This window comes from Oncorhynchus keta, chromosome 12 (assembly GCF_023373465.1).
Source record: "Oncorhynchus keta strain PuntledgeMale-10-30-2019 chromosome 12, Oket_V2, whole genome shotgun sequence".
Lineage (NCBI taxonomy): Eukaryota > Metazoa > Chordata > Actinopteri > Salmoniformes > Salmonidae > Oncorhynchus > Oncorhynchus keta.
In genome coordinates this window covers 18,224,370-18,237,000 of record NC_068432.1, presented here as the reverse complement: position 1 = coordinate 18,237,000, position 12,631 = coordinate 18,224,370, and the positions used below count along the sequence as shown (strand labels likewise).

Here is a 12,631-nt window from a genome sequence, read left to right as displayed (position 1 = left end):
TAAGGTGAATGCACCAATTTGTAAGTCACTCTGGATAAGAGCGTCTGCTAAATGACTTAAAAATGTAAAAAAACAAACAAATGTTATGTCTGCACTAGACATCTGTACATAGCTAAAACACTATAATGAATACTATAATACACTGCTCAAAAAAATAAAGGGAACACTAAAATAACACATCCTAGATCTGAATTAATGAAATATTCTTTTTTTTCTTTACATAGTTGAATGTGCTGACAACAAAATCACACAAAAATGATCAATGGAAATCAAATTTATCAACCCATGGAGGTCTGGATTTGGAGTCACACTCAAAATTAAAGTGGAAAACCACACTATAGGCGGATCCAACTTTGATGTAATGTCATTAAAACAAGTCAAAATGAGGCTCAGTAGTGTGTGTGGCCTCCACGTGCCTGTATGACCTCCCTACAACGCCGAGGCATGCTCCTGATGAGGTGGCGGATGGTCGCCTGAGGGATCTCCTCCCAGACCTGGACTAAAGCATCCGCCAACTCCTGGACAGTCTGTGGTGCAACGTGGCGTTGGTGGATGGAGCGAGACATGATGTCCCAGATGTGCTCAATTGGATTCAGGTCTGGGGAACGGGCGGGCCAGTCCATAGCATCAATGCCTTCCTCTTGCAGGAACTGCTGACACACTCCAGCCACGTGAGGTCTAGCATTGTCTTGCATTAGGAGGAACCCAGGGCCAACTGCACCAGCATATGGTCTCACAAGGGGTCTGAGGATCTCATCTCGGTACCTAATGGCAGTCAGGCTACCTCTGGCGAGCACATGGAGGGCTGTGCGGCCCCACAAAGAAATGCCACCCTACACCATGACTGACCCACCGCCAAACTGGTCATGCTGGAGGATGTTGCAGGCAGCAGAACGTTCTCACACTGTCTCCAGACTCTGTCACGTCTGTCACGTGCTCAGTGTGAACCTGCTTTCATCTGTGAAGAGCACAGGGCGCCAGTGGCGAATTTGCCAATCTTGATGTTCTCTGGCAAATGCCAAATGTCCTGCACGGTGTTGGGCTGTAAGCAAAACCCCCACCTGTGGACGTCGGGCCCTCATACCACCCTCATGGAGTCTGTTTCTGACCGTTTGAGCAGACATGCCCATTTGTGGCCTGCTGGAGGTCATTTTGCAGGGCTCTGGCAGTGCTCCTCCTGCTCCTCCTTGCACAAAGGCGGAGGTAGCGGTCCTGCTGCTGGGTTGTTGCCCTCCTACGGCCTCCTCCACGTCTCCTGATGTACTGGCCTGTCTTCTGGTAGCGCCTCCATGCTCTGGACACTACGCTGACAGACACAGCAAACCTTCTTGCCACAGCTCGCATTGATGGGCCATCCTGGATGAGCTGTACTACCTGAGCCACTTGTGTGGGTTGTAGACTCCGTCTCATGCTACCACTAGAGTGAAAGCACCGCCAGCATTCAAAAGTGACCAAAACATCAGCCAGGAAGCATAGGAACTGAGAAGTGGTCTGTGGTCACCACCTGCAGAACCACTCCTTTATTGAGGGTGTCTTGCTAATTGCCTATAATTTCCACCTGTTGTCTATTCCATTTGCACAACAGCATGTGAAATTTATTGTGAATCAGTGTTGCTTCCTAAGTGGACAGTTTGATTTCACAGAAGTGTGATTGACTTGGAGTTACATTGTGTTGTTTAAGTGTTCCCTTTATTTTTTTGAGCAGTGTAGTATATTATTCAGGGTGTGGTTTCTAGTGTTATTTTCTGGATACGTCTGCCACAATACCTAGGTTTAACCACTATAAATAAAAAGTTTAACACTCAAAAAGTTCGCAACTCTGTTTGTCTTTCTATGAGGACATAAAATGGTATATATCATATGGTGAGCATAGTAACGTTGTGCTACACCATGAAATAAAATCATAAAGGCTGCTGTGGTAAGCTGCATTCAGGGGTAAAAGTGATGAACCAGCAACTGTGCAAAAATAACACTAGATAAGACAGAGGCTGAATCTTCATTCCAGTCACCACTACACTATCAATTTGTTTTATTATGCAATTTGTGCTTTATGGACACGGATGTGAATAATAAATAAGCTGCCGTGTAAGAAGGACTTATATTTTATTCTTATTTGTTGTTTTATGGTTATGGTTCTTTGTTTGGCCTTTAATGTCACGTGGCATAAATCAACCAGTTGTCAGTAAAACTCTGTACAACAGTGTGTGGACTGCACTCACTTTCACCTATTGCTACTCTACACACTTGCTGTAACCAATTCAGTACTGTTGACTTAGCGCCACAGACTCTCCCTTCACTACCTCAACTGCTATTAAAGCTATCACAATTTATTGATCTACCACACACCCCCCAAAACTGTTTTAGTTAATCATGTTTAATATTGTAAGAAAATAACCCTGGGCTTCCCTGGGCCCATATAAGCTGTGTAAAATATTGTTCTTCTCTCTCATATGTCCTTGATACTGACGCCTCCCCTGATGCTGTTAGCTTTGGTTCCGACGTCTGACACTGGGCACTTGATAGCATTGCGGTCACCAGCTTTTGGGATTGATGGACATCGTCGAGTCGGCAGATTCTCCATCCCTGCTCCACTGATAAGGCCTTGCTCCCTCTCTGAAATCTCAACCCACTGTCTGACTCTGCAATGAACCCCGCTGTTCAATTACAGCTAAATGGGTTTCTCAAAATAAACCCTGCGCTTATCGAGAGGAGAGCTAAAACAATCATTGTTTTCATAAGATATTTTTACCAACCGAAAGGGCAAGACAGATTTTTTTAATATCAGCACATGAGTAGCACAAACACACACCGCATACTACAGATAATGTGAAGTGAGTGTCTCAATTGAGAGTTGAGTACTGTACGTGTCGATACCGGCATCATCCTATGTGTAGATGCTGTCCTGATTCTGCAATCTGGTTGGGTTTACTCTAGGAGGGAAAGTGCTTTGCGAGAGACAAAGCACCTTTTCTTATCGCTAATTACTGGCTAACACTGAACAACCCTAAACTAACAATCTGATTACTCACGAGCCAGACTCCAGCTAACCGCTAGTCCCTACAATCCTATCAATTGTGTATCGTGATGCTATCTGATTTTAGGAGCATATTACCTGTGTTTTGGGGGCAAGGGACATTAATCTAATTGAACGTTCATTATTTGGTACATATTTTTTTCATTCTCTCTCCCTTCATTTTCATGGAACATTTGAACGTGCAAAATGAGATTAAGCACAATTTGGCTCTCCCTTGCCTGCGCATCTCTCTGATGGTAATGATGCACAGCTCCGTGCTATGTACCGTTAACAGGCTGAAGTGACTAATCTGATCAAACAAAAATCCCTAACTGTGAGTCTGGAACTTGTTAACATTGAAACTTACTGGCCCCTACTCAATTGGTTAGGCAGAAAATTAAATAAAATCTTTGGCAAGGCTACAAAGCCATCATTACACAGTGCTAGATATTGAACAATCCACTGAACTCTAGTGACACAGCATAAAGGAAAAATCAATGGGTCAATGTCATTGGGTCAATGGCTTCTGGGTAAAATTGTGTCAAAGTCAAGGTGTATGCGTCTTTTGGTAACTTTCTGATCTACAATCTTTTGGACTATCACTCTTCAGGACATTCTCTTCGATTTAGTCAAAAACTACTATACACAAATAGAAGGTGACAACTCATGGAACTTTTGAAGATACAGGTAAAAAGTGGTATTAGTGAAATGTGATGTGAAAGAGCGCTGACAACAAGCTAATAGAGACAGACAGATGGGTGTCTTACAGCGGACTTCCAGGTACATGGTCTGCTGGTCTTGACCGATGGAGTTGCGGGCAGTGCAGAGGTAGTGGCCGGCATCGGTGAACTGGACATACTTCAAGGTGAGAGAGGAAACCCGTGCGTGACTACGCACCACAACATTCCCATCAAGACTCTACGAGGAAGAACAGAGAAGAAACACAATTAACACTGACAATTTCATGTTTTGGGATTCTTCTTCGACCTCTCAAGGTGCAACCTTCTTTCTTCGGTTTTATATATATATATTTTCTGTGCACCTGTCAGATTTGGACAGAATTGTATTTTTAATAGATTTGTTTTCTCTACTCAATTCCTTAACAAAATGCTGCCAAATAAATACGGCAAGCTCCCATCAGACTGAGACAGATATTTAGGTCTTTTTTCTGGGCTGCTTTGCAGGAGGTGGCAGGAGAACCAAACACATCAATAATGGAGCACATCAATGCAGCAGGATCTAAAAGCATGGCTGGAAAAAAAATCCACTAACAACTTTTTTCCCAGCTTCTTTTGGGCTACACACAGCTTCACACCAATGGGCAGAAATACATCTACTTGCTAAACTACTAACTCTCCAGGACTATTTTATAAAACAGCATCACACTTCAGCTTTTGCTTTATTTTAATAATAGATCAAGATTTTATATGTGACACCCCTCCCTATTGTGTGGACTTCCCAACTAAGAGTTTTTAGTACTTTACGTGTCAATACCGGCATCATCCTGTGTGTACGTACTGTCCCGATTCTGCAATCTGGTTGGGTATAATCTAGGAGGGAGAGCGTTTTGCTCGAGACAAAGCGCCTTTCCTAATAGCTAATTACTGGCTAACACTGAACTGAACATTCCTGAACTAACAAACAGATTTTTCACTAGCCGGGCTCCAGCTAACCGCTAGTTCCTACAATCCTATCAATTGTGTATTGTGATGCTATCTGGTTCAGAGCAGATTGCCTGCGTTTTAGGGGCAAGGAAATTTAATCCAATTAGACGTTTATTATTTGGTACGTATTTTTTCATTCGCTCTCCCTTCTTCATATTCATGGAACATTGGAATGTGTGAAATGAGATTAAGCATGATTTGGCTCTCACACACCTGTGCATCTTTCTGATGGTAATAGTGCACAGCTCCGTGCAACGTATCATTTTCTGGCTGACGTGACTAATCTGAGCAAACAAAAAGCCCTAATTGTGCGTCTGGAACTTGTTAACGTTAAAATATACTGGTCCCTATTCCATTTGTTAGGCTGAAAATTCTATTCGATCTTTGGCAAGGCTATAAAGCAGTCCTTATACAATGCTAGATACTGAACAATCCAACGATCCCTCCCTATTGTGTTATGTTCTCCGTGTAGTGACAATGGCTGTGCAGCACTTTAAAAACCGAGCTGGCTGAGGAGCTGAGGCGTGTCCTACAACCTTCTCAAAGGGCAACATTAATCTTGTGTTAAGGGACTGTTAGAACAAGCATCTGCTCCTGTGTCTTATGAGCCTGTATAGAAATAAGGTAGCTGAGGGTAGTATTGTTCCGATTATAATAAACTGGAAAAAGCTGACGACCCAATACAGATGTAAGCTCTTAACTTGAGCCAGTTTGCTACAGCATGAAAATTCAGCAGCAAGAAATTATAATTATTATGTGGAATATTATAATTAATGGACATTTATGTAGAGTTTGATACATTGTTCTTAAGGGAAAATCAAGTCTGAAGTATCAAAATGGAAATGACAAACATCAGAAGTCTTTTTAAACCTCAAATACACTACACGTTTTAAAGTTCTCCTGCAACAGGGTGATCAAATTAAGATCCTACATCTGTAGGTATTTGAACATCTAAAGCTTGATCCAATAGACAAAATGTTCAGATTGATGTTTCAGTGCAAACCGAAGTGCAAAGGACTGTTTTCATTACTCTATGATAAAGAGCTATTTCAATTACAAAATCAGAATGGTACAGACACTCAATATGACATTTAATGGGCAGGTTGAATAATGAATGGCACATGCTGATATCATGGTAAACATGAACGTTAATTGACTGCGAAACATTCACTGGCCCAATGTGACCAGTTTTACCCATTCAAGAGGAGACCCTTCCATGACAGGTTTTAATCATTTTTTTTAGTCCTGCCAGCTGACACCCTATTACAAAAGCTGTCATTAGATGTGAGATGTTAATCATGATCGTAGTGTTAGTAGTGCGCTTATACACGTCAAACTGAGTTACGCCATCTTGCAAATGTTACATGGCAAGCAGGATTCCAGTCTCAAAATAAGTGTTGACCCTAACAAAACTAATGAGTAAAGGGAGCATCATTACTTCTATGGAAAGTCTATGTCTCACGTTCTCCCTAAAGCAATAGCAGCGACATGTGCAGTACCAGTCAAAAGTTTGGACACACCTACTCATTCAAGGGGTTTTCTTTATTTTGACTATTTACTACATTGTAGAATCGTGAAGACATCAAAACTATGAAATAACACATGAAATCATGTAGTAACCAAAAGTATAAAACAATTCGATTGGGTTGAGGTCGGTTGACTGTGGAGGCCATCTGTTGTAGCACTCCATCAATCTCCTTCTTGGTCACATAGCCCTTACACAGCCTGGAGGTGTGTTGGGTCATTGTCCTATTGAAAAACAAATGATAGTGGGACAAAGCGGAAACCAGATGGGATGGCGTATCGCTGCAGAATGCTGTGGTAGCCATGCTGGTTAAGTGTGCCTTGAATTCTAAATAAATCACAGACAGTGTCACCAGCAGAGCACCCCCACACCATCACACCTCCTCCTCCATGCTTCATGGTGGGATCCACACATAGGGAGATCATCCAATCACCTACTCTACATCTCACAAAGACACGGTGGTTGGAAGCAAAAATCTCACATTTGGACTCAGACCAAAGGGTAGATTTCCACTGGTCTAATGTCAATTGCTCGTGTTTTTTGGCCCAAGCAAGTCTCCTCTTTTTATTGGTGTCCTTTAGTAGTAGATTCTTTGCAGCAATTCAACCATAAAGGCCTGATTCATGCAGTCTCCTCTGAACAGTTGACGTAGAGATGCGTCTGTTACTTGAACTCTGTAAAGCATTTATTTGGGCAGCAATTTCTGAGACTGGTAACTCTAAGGAACTTCTCGTCTGCAGCAGAGGTAACTCTGGGTCTTCCTTTCCTGTGGCGGTCCTCATGAGAGCCATCGTGCTTGATGGTTTTTGCGACTGCACTTGAAGAAACATTCAACGTTCTTGACATATTCCGGATTGAATGGCCTTCATGATGGACTGTCGTTTCTCTTTGTTTATTTGAGCTGTTCTTGCCATAATATGGACTTGATATTTTACCAAATAGGGTAATCCCACCCACATTGTCACAACACATCCGATAGGCTCAAACGCATTAATGAAAGAAATTTCACAAATGAACTTTTAACAAGGCACTCCTGTTAATTTAAATGCATTCCAGGTGACTACCTCATGAAGCTGGTTGAGATAATGCCAAGTGTGTGTAAAGCTGTCATTTAGGCAAAGGGTGGCTACTTGGAAGAATCTCAAATCTCAAATATATTTTGATTTGTTTAACACTTTTTTTGGTTACTACATGATTCTGTATGTGTTATTTCATGTTTTTGATGTCTTCGCTATTATTCTACAATGAATAAAATAGTAAATATAAAGAAAAACCCTGCGCATCATGATAATCTAATCATTGGACCAGTGGAGGGAAAAAGTCAGCAATTGATCTTCTGGTCAATGTCCCTGAGCCAGAACTTCTTTATTATATATGACATTGTGACACCTTTGGAAGGTCTTCTTAAGTCTACAAATTACTTGTGTGATGGCCAGAGGGGATTTGGTCTGTATCGCACGTTTGGGGCTTTGCAATTCAATCTATTCAGTAAGTCGATTTTAAGGTGGGATGGCTTAGTCATGAGCCAAAGGCATTGAGTGGTTTAAATTACTGACAGGCTTTTTGAAGCGTGGGTTCCATCCTGTTTCCGTCTCACAATCCTTAACCTGTTAGTATACAAGGCTGTCTACAGAGCAGCTTCCCATACCTAGTAATTGGTGGTAAGCTGTAGATGCAGGGCCTATTGCATTACATGTGTTCCGAGGCGGGGAGAAAATGTCATATATAAGCAGTGTGCACACCGCTTTACATTGTGAGGGTTGGTCGCTGGCGAGGCTCATGTCACACCCTCACCTCGTGCAGCTCTTCTTGTGTTGTCACATCAAGAGAAACAGGATAGAGAGAGAGGGAGCTTTTGCAAGAGGGAGGCTTTGCAGCGGAGCCCCATAATGTAATTCTGTTTCTGGCTCTTATCTTCTCTAATAAAAAGCGCAGAAGCATCATTCTACCAAGCCCTTTTTTTCATTCCACTCAATTCAAGGAAAATAGAACGGCTGGCTGAGCCCGGGTACAAGAGTGAAAAACACCGCTCGGCTTCTCTCCCAGCCTTCAGAAGCAGTCGTACCTGCTGGGGACGGGAGTCTCATTTCTCTCAAAAGGCATCATGTCCGGAGGAGGCCGGACTGGATTGTGATGTGGACAGCGTGGCACACTTACAATGGGTTTTTGCCAAACTGACCTGTCGTATGGAGGGTGAACTTAGGAAAGCATGGATAAATCCTCCACCCACAGCACCATGTGAGTCTTGGACACTCCTAACGTGTATGGTGGAAGTTGGCCCTATGTTACAGCTTTTCCAAAATGGAAGCTTATGTGTAAACACACCAACCCTCTCATCAACCCACACATTGCACTGTTAATGCAAGTTGCCTCAAACCAGTTGCAATGGTGAAAAGATCAGAGCAGCTCATTAGAAATATCAAAAGTAAAATACATGCCACAACATTATGTGAAATGCCAACTGCTTTTCCTACAAACTACGAGTCTAGAATACCAGAGACTAAGACCGGTGGAATACTATGTGGCATCTAAAAAGACGCATTTAGCAACACTAGTTATCTACTGAAGCTAAACAAAAATCGGCTAAGCTAGGAGAACCAAAATTATACGAATTCTGACAGATCAACATTTCAGTTATAAAGTTATCCTGGCTGTGGGGCAATTATCTAGGCTACATGGTAGCAGTCCCATTTTTTCAACTGAGATTGAAAACTGACATTCAGTTTTCTGATGTGAATTCATGGTTGGATGCTAGAGTATTGATCACCTGAGACCTGAATGAATAATATACTTTTCCCAGTGAATTTAACTTAGTATTTTTTTGTGAAGGCAGTGGGATTCATGAAAGGTTTATAACGGCTTGCAAGATGATTAACTAGTTTTAAATCTGCAGCTCTGGGAATCCTATGTTTCCCATCACTCACACACACCATCCATATGTCACTGAATCATTCATATAAACACAGCACACATGTTGATGAATATTCATACACTGAACCAAACAACAGTTATGCCTTGTGTGACAGAGGAATTGCGGTGGTTGAGTAAATGCCTCGAATATTTACCACAAAGGCATAAGCATTTGTTGAATTCATGTGTTGGTTTTGGTTTTGTCTGGCATCACATTACTATAAAATATCTTATTGGCTTTTATCCTGGTCCTTTCTATCTTTCAAGCAGTGGATTAGTCAGCATTAAGGGACATCTCTATTTTGGGGTTTTATTTGTGCAGTCTACAGTTAGGCTGGTTAGTGTTTTCAAAAAAGGCACAGCTGGATTGGCTGGGCTTGGTCCACGGCAGAGCACAGTGTTGGCTGATTTAGGTTTTTCCAATGGTGCCTAGCTAGCCCCATTCCCTTGACAGGACTCTTGGGGCAAACTGCTTTGTGGGAACTGTCGACACCCTCATAATAAGTGGTTATGAAACCAAATTTATGAGCGGAATCAATATGAGGGACTGAACTTGAGGGCAAGTCGTAAATTAGCAATCAAAACATTTAATGAAAAATTATCTTTCAAAAGGAAGCGTCTCATTTCATATTCCTGAATTTGACTTCATTAGTCTGGAATCGTATTGGTGCCAGATTTTGGGGAGTTTGAGGAAAGAATTTGGAGAGAAAGTCAACACGAATGCTCTGTAGTGAACAGGGTTAGTCTACTATGAGACTGGCTAGGTGTTAGGCACTGAATCTAGGATCTGGCTACGTGTTTAGTAGCCATACCTCGTACGTCTCAGGCCGAGTCCAAGAAGCCTTGAGGGGACAAACACCACACATGTTAGATGCTGCCAATGCAGGCTGGATTTTACCTGTAGCAGTCCAGTGAAATGGTGTTCATGTTCAAAACAAAGATGCATGAAATTTAACCAGAGAATACATGTTAAAGAAGCTTTACTCACACATTTAAATTGAACCATTTATTTTCGGTGATTAAACCCTCACAGTTGAACAACAGAGCCTAACACTGACGTAACATTTACTGTAGGTCTTCAGGCAAAGTTAAGGCTATTACTTGAGCACAATATTGTTATAGATTTCGTTTTAAAATTGCCCTCAAACATTATGCTATTATTACTTTCAACAGCTTAATCAATGCCAAGAGCTTCAGCTTTAAGTTGTTTTCCATGTTATCATCCCATCACAAGTGATAACAAAACAACAGCATCATCAACAACCAAAGAACAGACACTGGATACAGTTTCAAGGTTTGAAAATGATGAAAAAATGAATTTGAAGGGGGAATTTGTGATATTCTGTGACGAGGAGTGTCATGCCAACAACATTCCTACATGGTTACTATTCAGGAGGAGACACATCTGGGAGGGGGTGAAAAGCCACCTGCACAACGGGACATGCACGTTGACAAGTGATCAAATGCCAAACCATGGCGTCCTCTGTAATACATTATGGGAGGCTCTAAATCACTTTTCATGCATCTGCAGGGAAAGAGACAAAGGCCATTGAGGCTAATTTTGAGAAAGTCGTTATGGGTAACCGATTGGACTTCCTTTGCTAAATAGTAGCCAATATTGTTATCAGAATAATATACTGTACATATACTGTACATCTTCATTATTAACACCAGTTTAGCAAAAAATAATAATTTTGCATGTTATTTTGGTGTCACATGAGTTTAAAAACAATGTAAAACATGTTTTAATAATCATTGAGTTAATAAAGCCGTATACAAACATGTTCTCTTTCTTGCTCCAAAATGCCGGTGTTTCATCCTAGCTCAATGCTTTCTGTGGTGGAGGCGCAGCCAGCGAAATTACAGAGTGTAGGTGTAATATTCTCTAGTTGAGGTCAGTGTTCTGTCACTCATGGGGACACTACGTCAACAATGAGTGGTTTGGAAGGAATCAGTGACAAACTGCGAGTGTTGCAAAGCAATTACTATTTTGCCTCCCCTGCCTACTATTTGGTGGAGGAGGCGTGTGGTCCAAGTCTGGGTTTAAAGATTTAAAACATTGTCGGAAAGGGTCTCTTTTCCAAGCTTAAAGGGATAAACATTCATACGCAACACCATGGGTCAGAAAAGGTTGAATACTTTGGTCATGCTCTCAATCCAGCATGACTTCAGTTACGTTCAAAACAATGTATTTATCCTACGATTCTGACTTGGTGTACAGTGAGAATACTGTAAGAACAGCTGAATTCTGTCACTGTCCATTTCAAAAGTGCTGAACAAATAGGCATATTGACTATGTTTGTCTTAGCGCGCTCATCTTCAATCAAAATTACAGCTTGCCTCTTATCCACTCATTGTTTCCTTATGCCATAGTTTGTACATCTTAATTGTTATATTGCTTATAAACTGTAGGCCAAGTCCACAAGGAGTCAATAGAAACCATATTTACTTAAACACGTCAGCCATACCAGCTATAGTTTTTAATAAGTCAGGTAGCCAGGTGTAGCGATGGTAAGGATTCACTCCATGGTGCTGAAAGGAAAGCTCTTCTGTCGGGACAGCTTTATTAGGCCTTAACAGTTTGTGGCTACCGTTTGTCACTGTTATAGTGCAATTAATGTATTGTTTAAGAGTAGTGTAGCGGCTTTGCTGGCACGCATCTGAAAAAAATTGGTTGAGTTGGCCCCACCAACTTTAATACCAATTAATGTCACATTTAAATGAACACCTTTTCTAAACTTTTCTTTCTAAAATAATTTCTTACAGAACCCCTGAAGCTTGCTGCATTGAAAGATTGTCCAAAAACCGACAACCTTGCCAGGTGGTTATCATGCAAAAATGTGATCTATTCTCAAGTCATTTGGACAGGACAGGGTGAGATTCAAAAAGCAGTCCCTTTTAGTTTGAGATACATTAGGAATCAATAGATTCATTCTTTGGTGGAAAATGACATTTCTGCCATTGAGTGTCATGATGAATATGCATTCGTAGTGTGTGGCCTCACAGACTTGATCCACAACTCTGATATATCAAAAGGGACATGAATGGAAGATGGAGCGAGGCGGAAGGGAACTAGTCCAATGATCGATGGGGGAATGACAATGAACCAATAGAATCTTTGAAAGCCTTTATCACAGGAACAGCAGGATTTTCTCATTACAAAGGGCGTTAAATCAAATCCTCTGTGACACTAGGAAAGGGGAAAAAGAAAGAGGCAGACAGATACAAAGTGGATAGACCCTGGCGTTACTGAGCGGTGACGAAGCAATGTTATCCAGGTGGATCATTCGTGTTAGGGGAGGACAGCGTTATACGAGTTCTACACCTAACTGGAAGGGCAGATAGGCCAGATATGACAATGACTTTTATAGTCAGTAATATTATTATTATTATAACATCTGTTCAAATTATATGTGATAAATATAGCATGGTGGAACTTTTCCAGTTATCTCCAGTTATCTCCAGCAATCTAGGATCAGCTATCCCTCCCCTAATACTAACCTTAACCATTAGTGAGGA

The 12,631-nt window shown here is 41.5% G+C and overlaps 1 protein-coding gene across 13 annotated transcripts in view; it reads right to left on the bottom strand.

The window, feature by feature from the left end:
• The window catches only part of LOC118391049 (neural cell adhesion molecule 1-like), a 320,476-nt gene that overhangs the window by 51,724 nt on the left and 256,121 nt on the right, over positions 1-12,631 (bottom strand). For 7 of the 13 annotated variants that reach the window (XM_035782008.2, XM_052457770.1, XM_035782012.2 and 4 more), the window contains exons 9-10: positions 9,925-9,954; positions 3,781-3,931 (exon numbers count right to left, since the gene is read on the bottom strand). In XM_035782008.2, coding sequence (XP_035637901.1) covers positions 3,781-3,931; positions 9,925-9,954 — 181 coding nt within the window. The remainder of the gene's footprint in view (positions 1-3,780; positions 3,932-9,924; positions 9,955-12,631) is intronic. The other 6 variants (XM_052457767.1, XM_052457769.1, XM_052457773.1 and 3 more) reach the window with 1 other exon arrangement.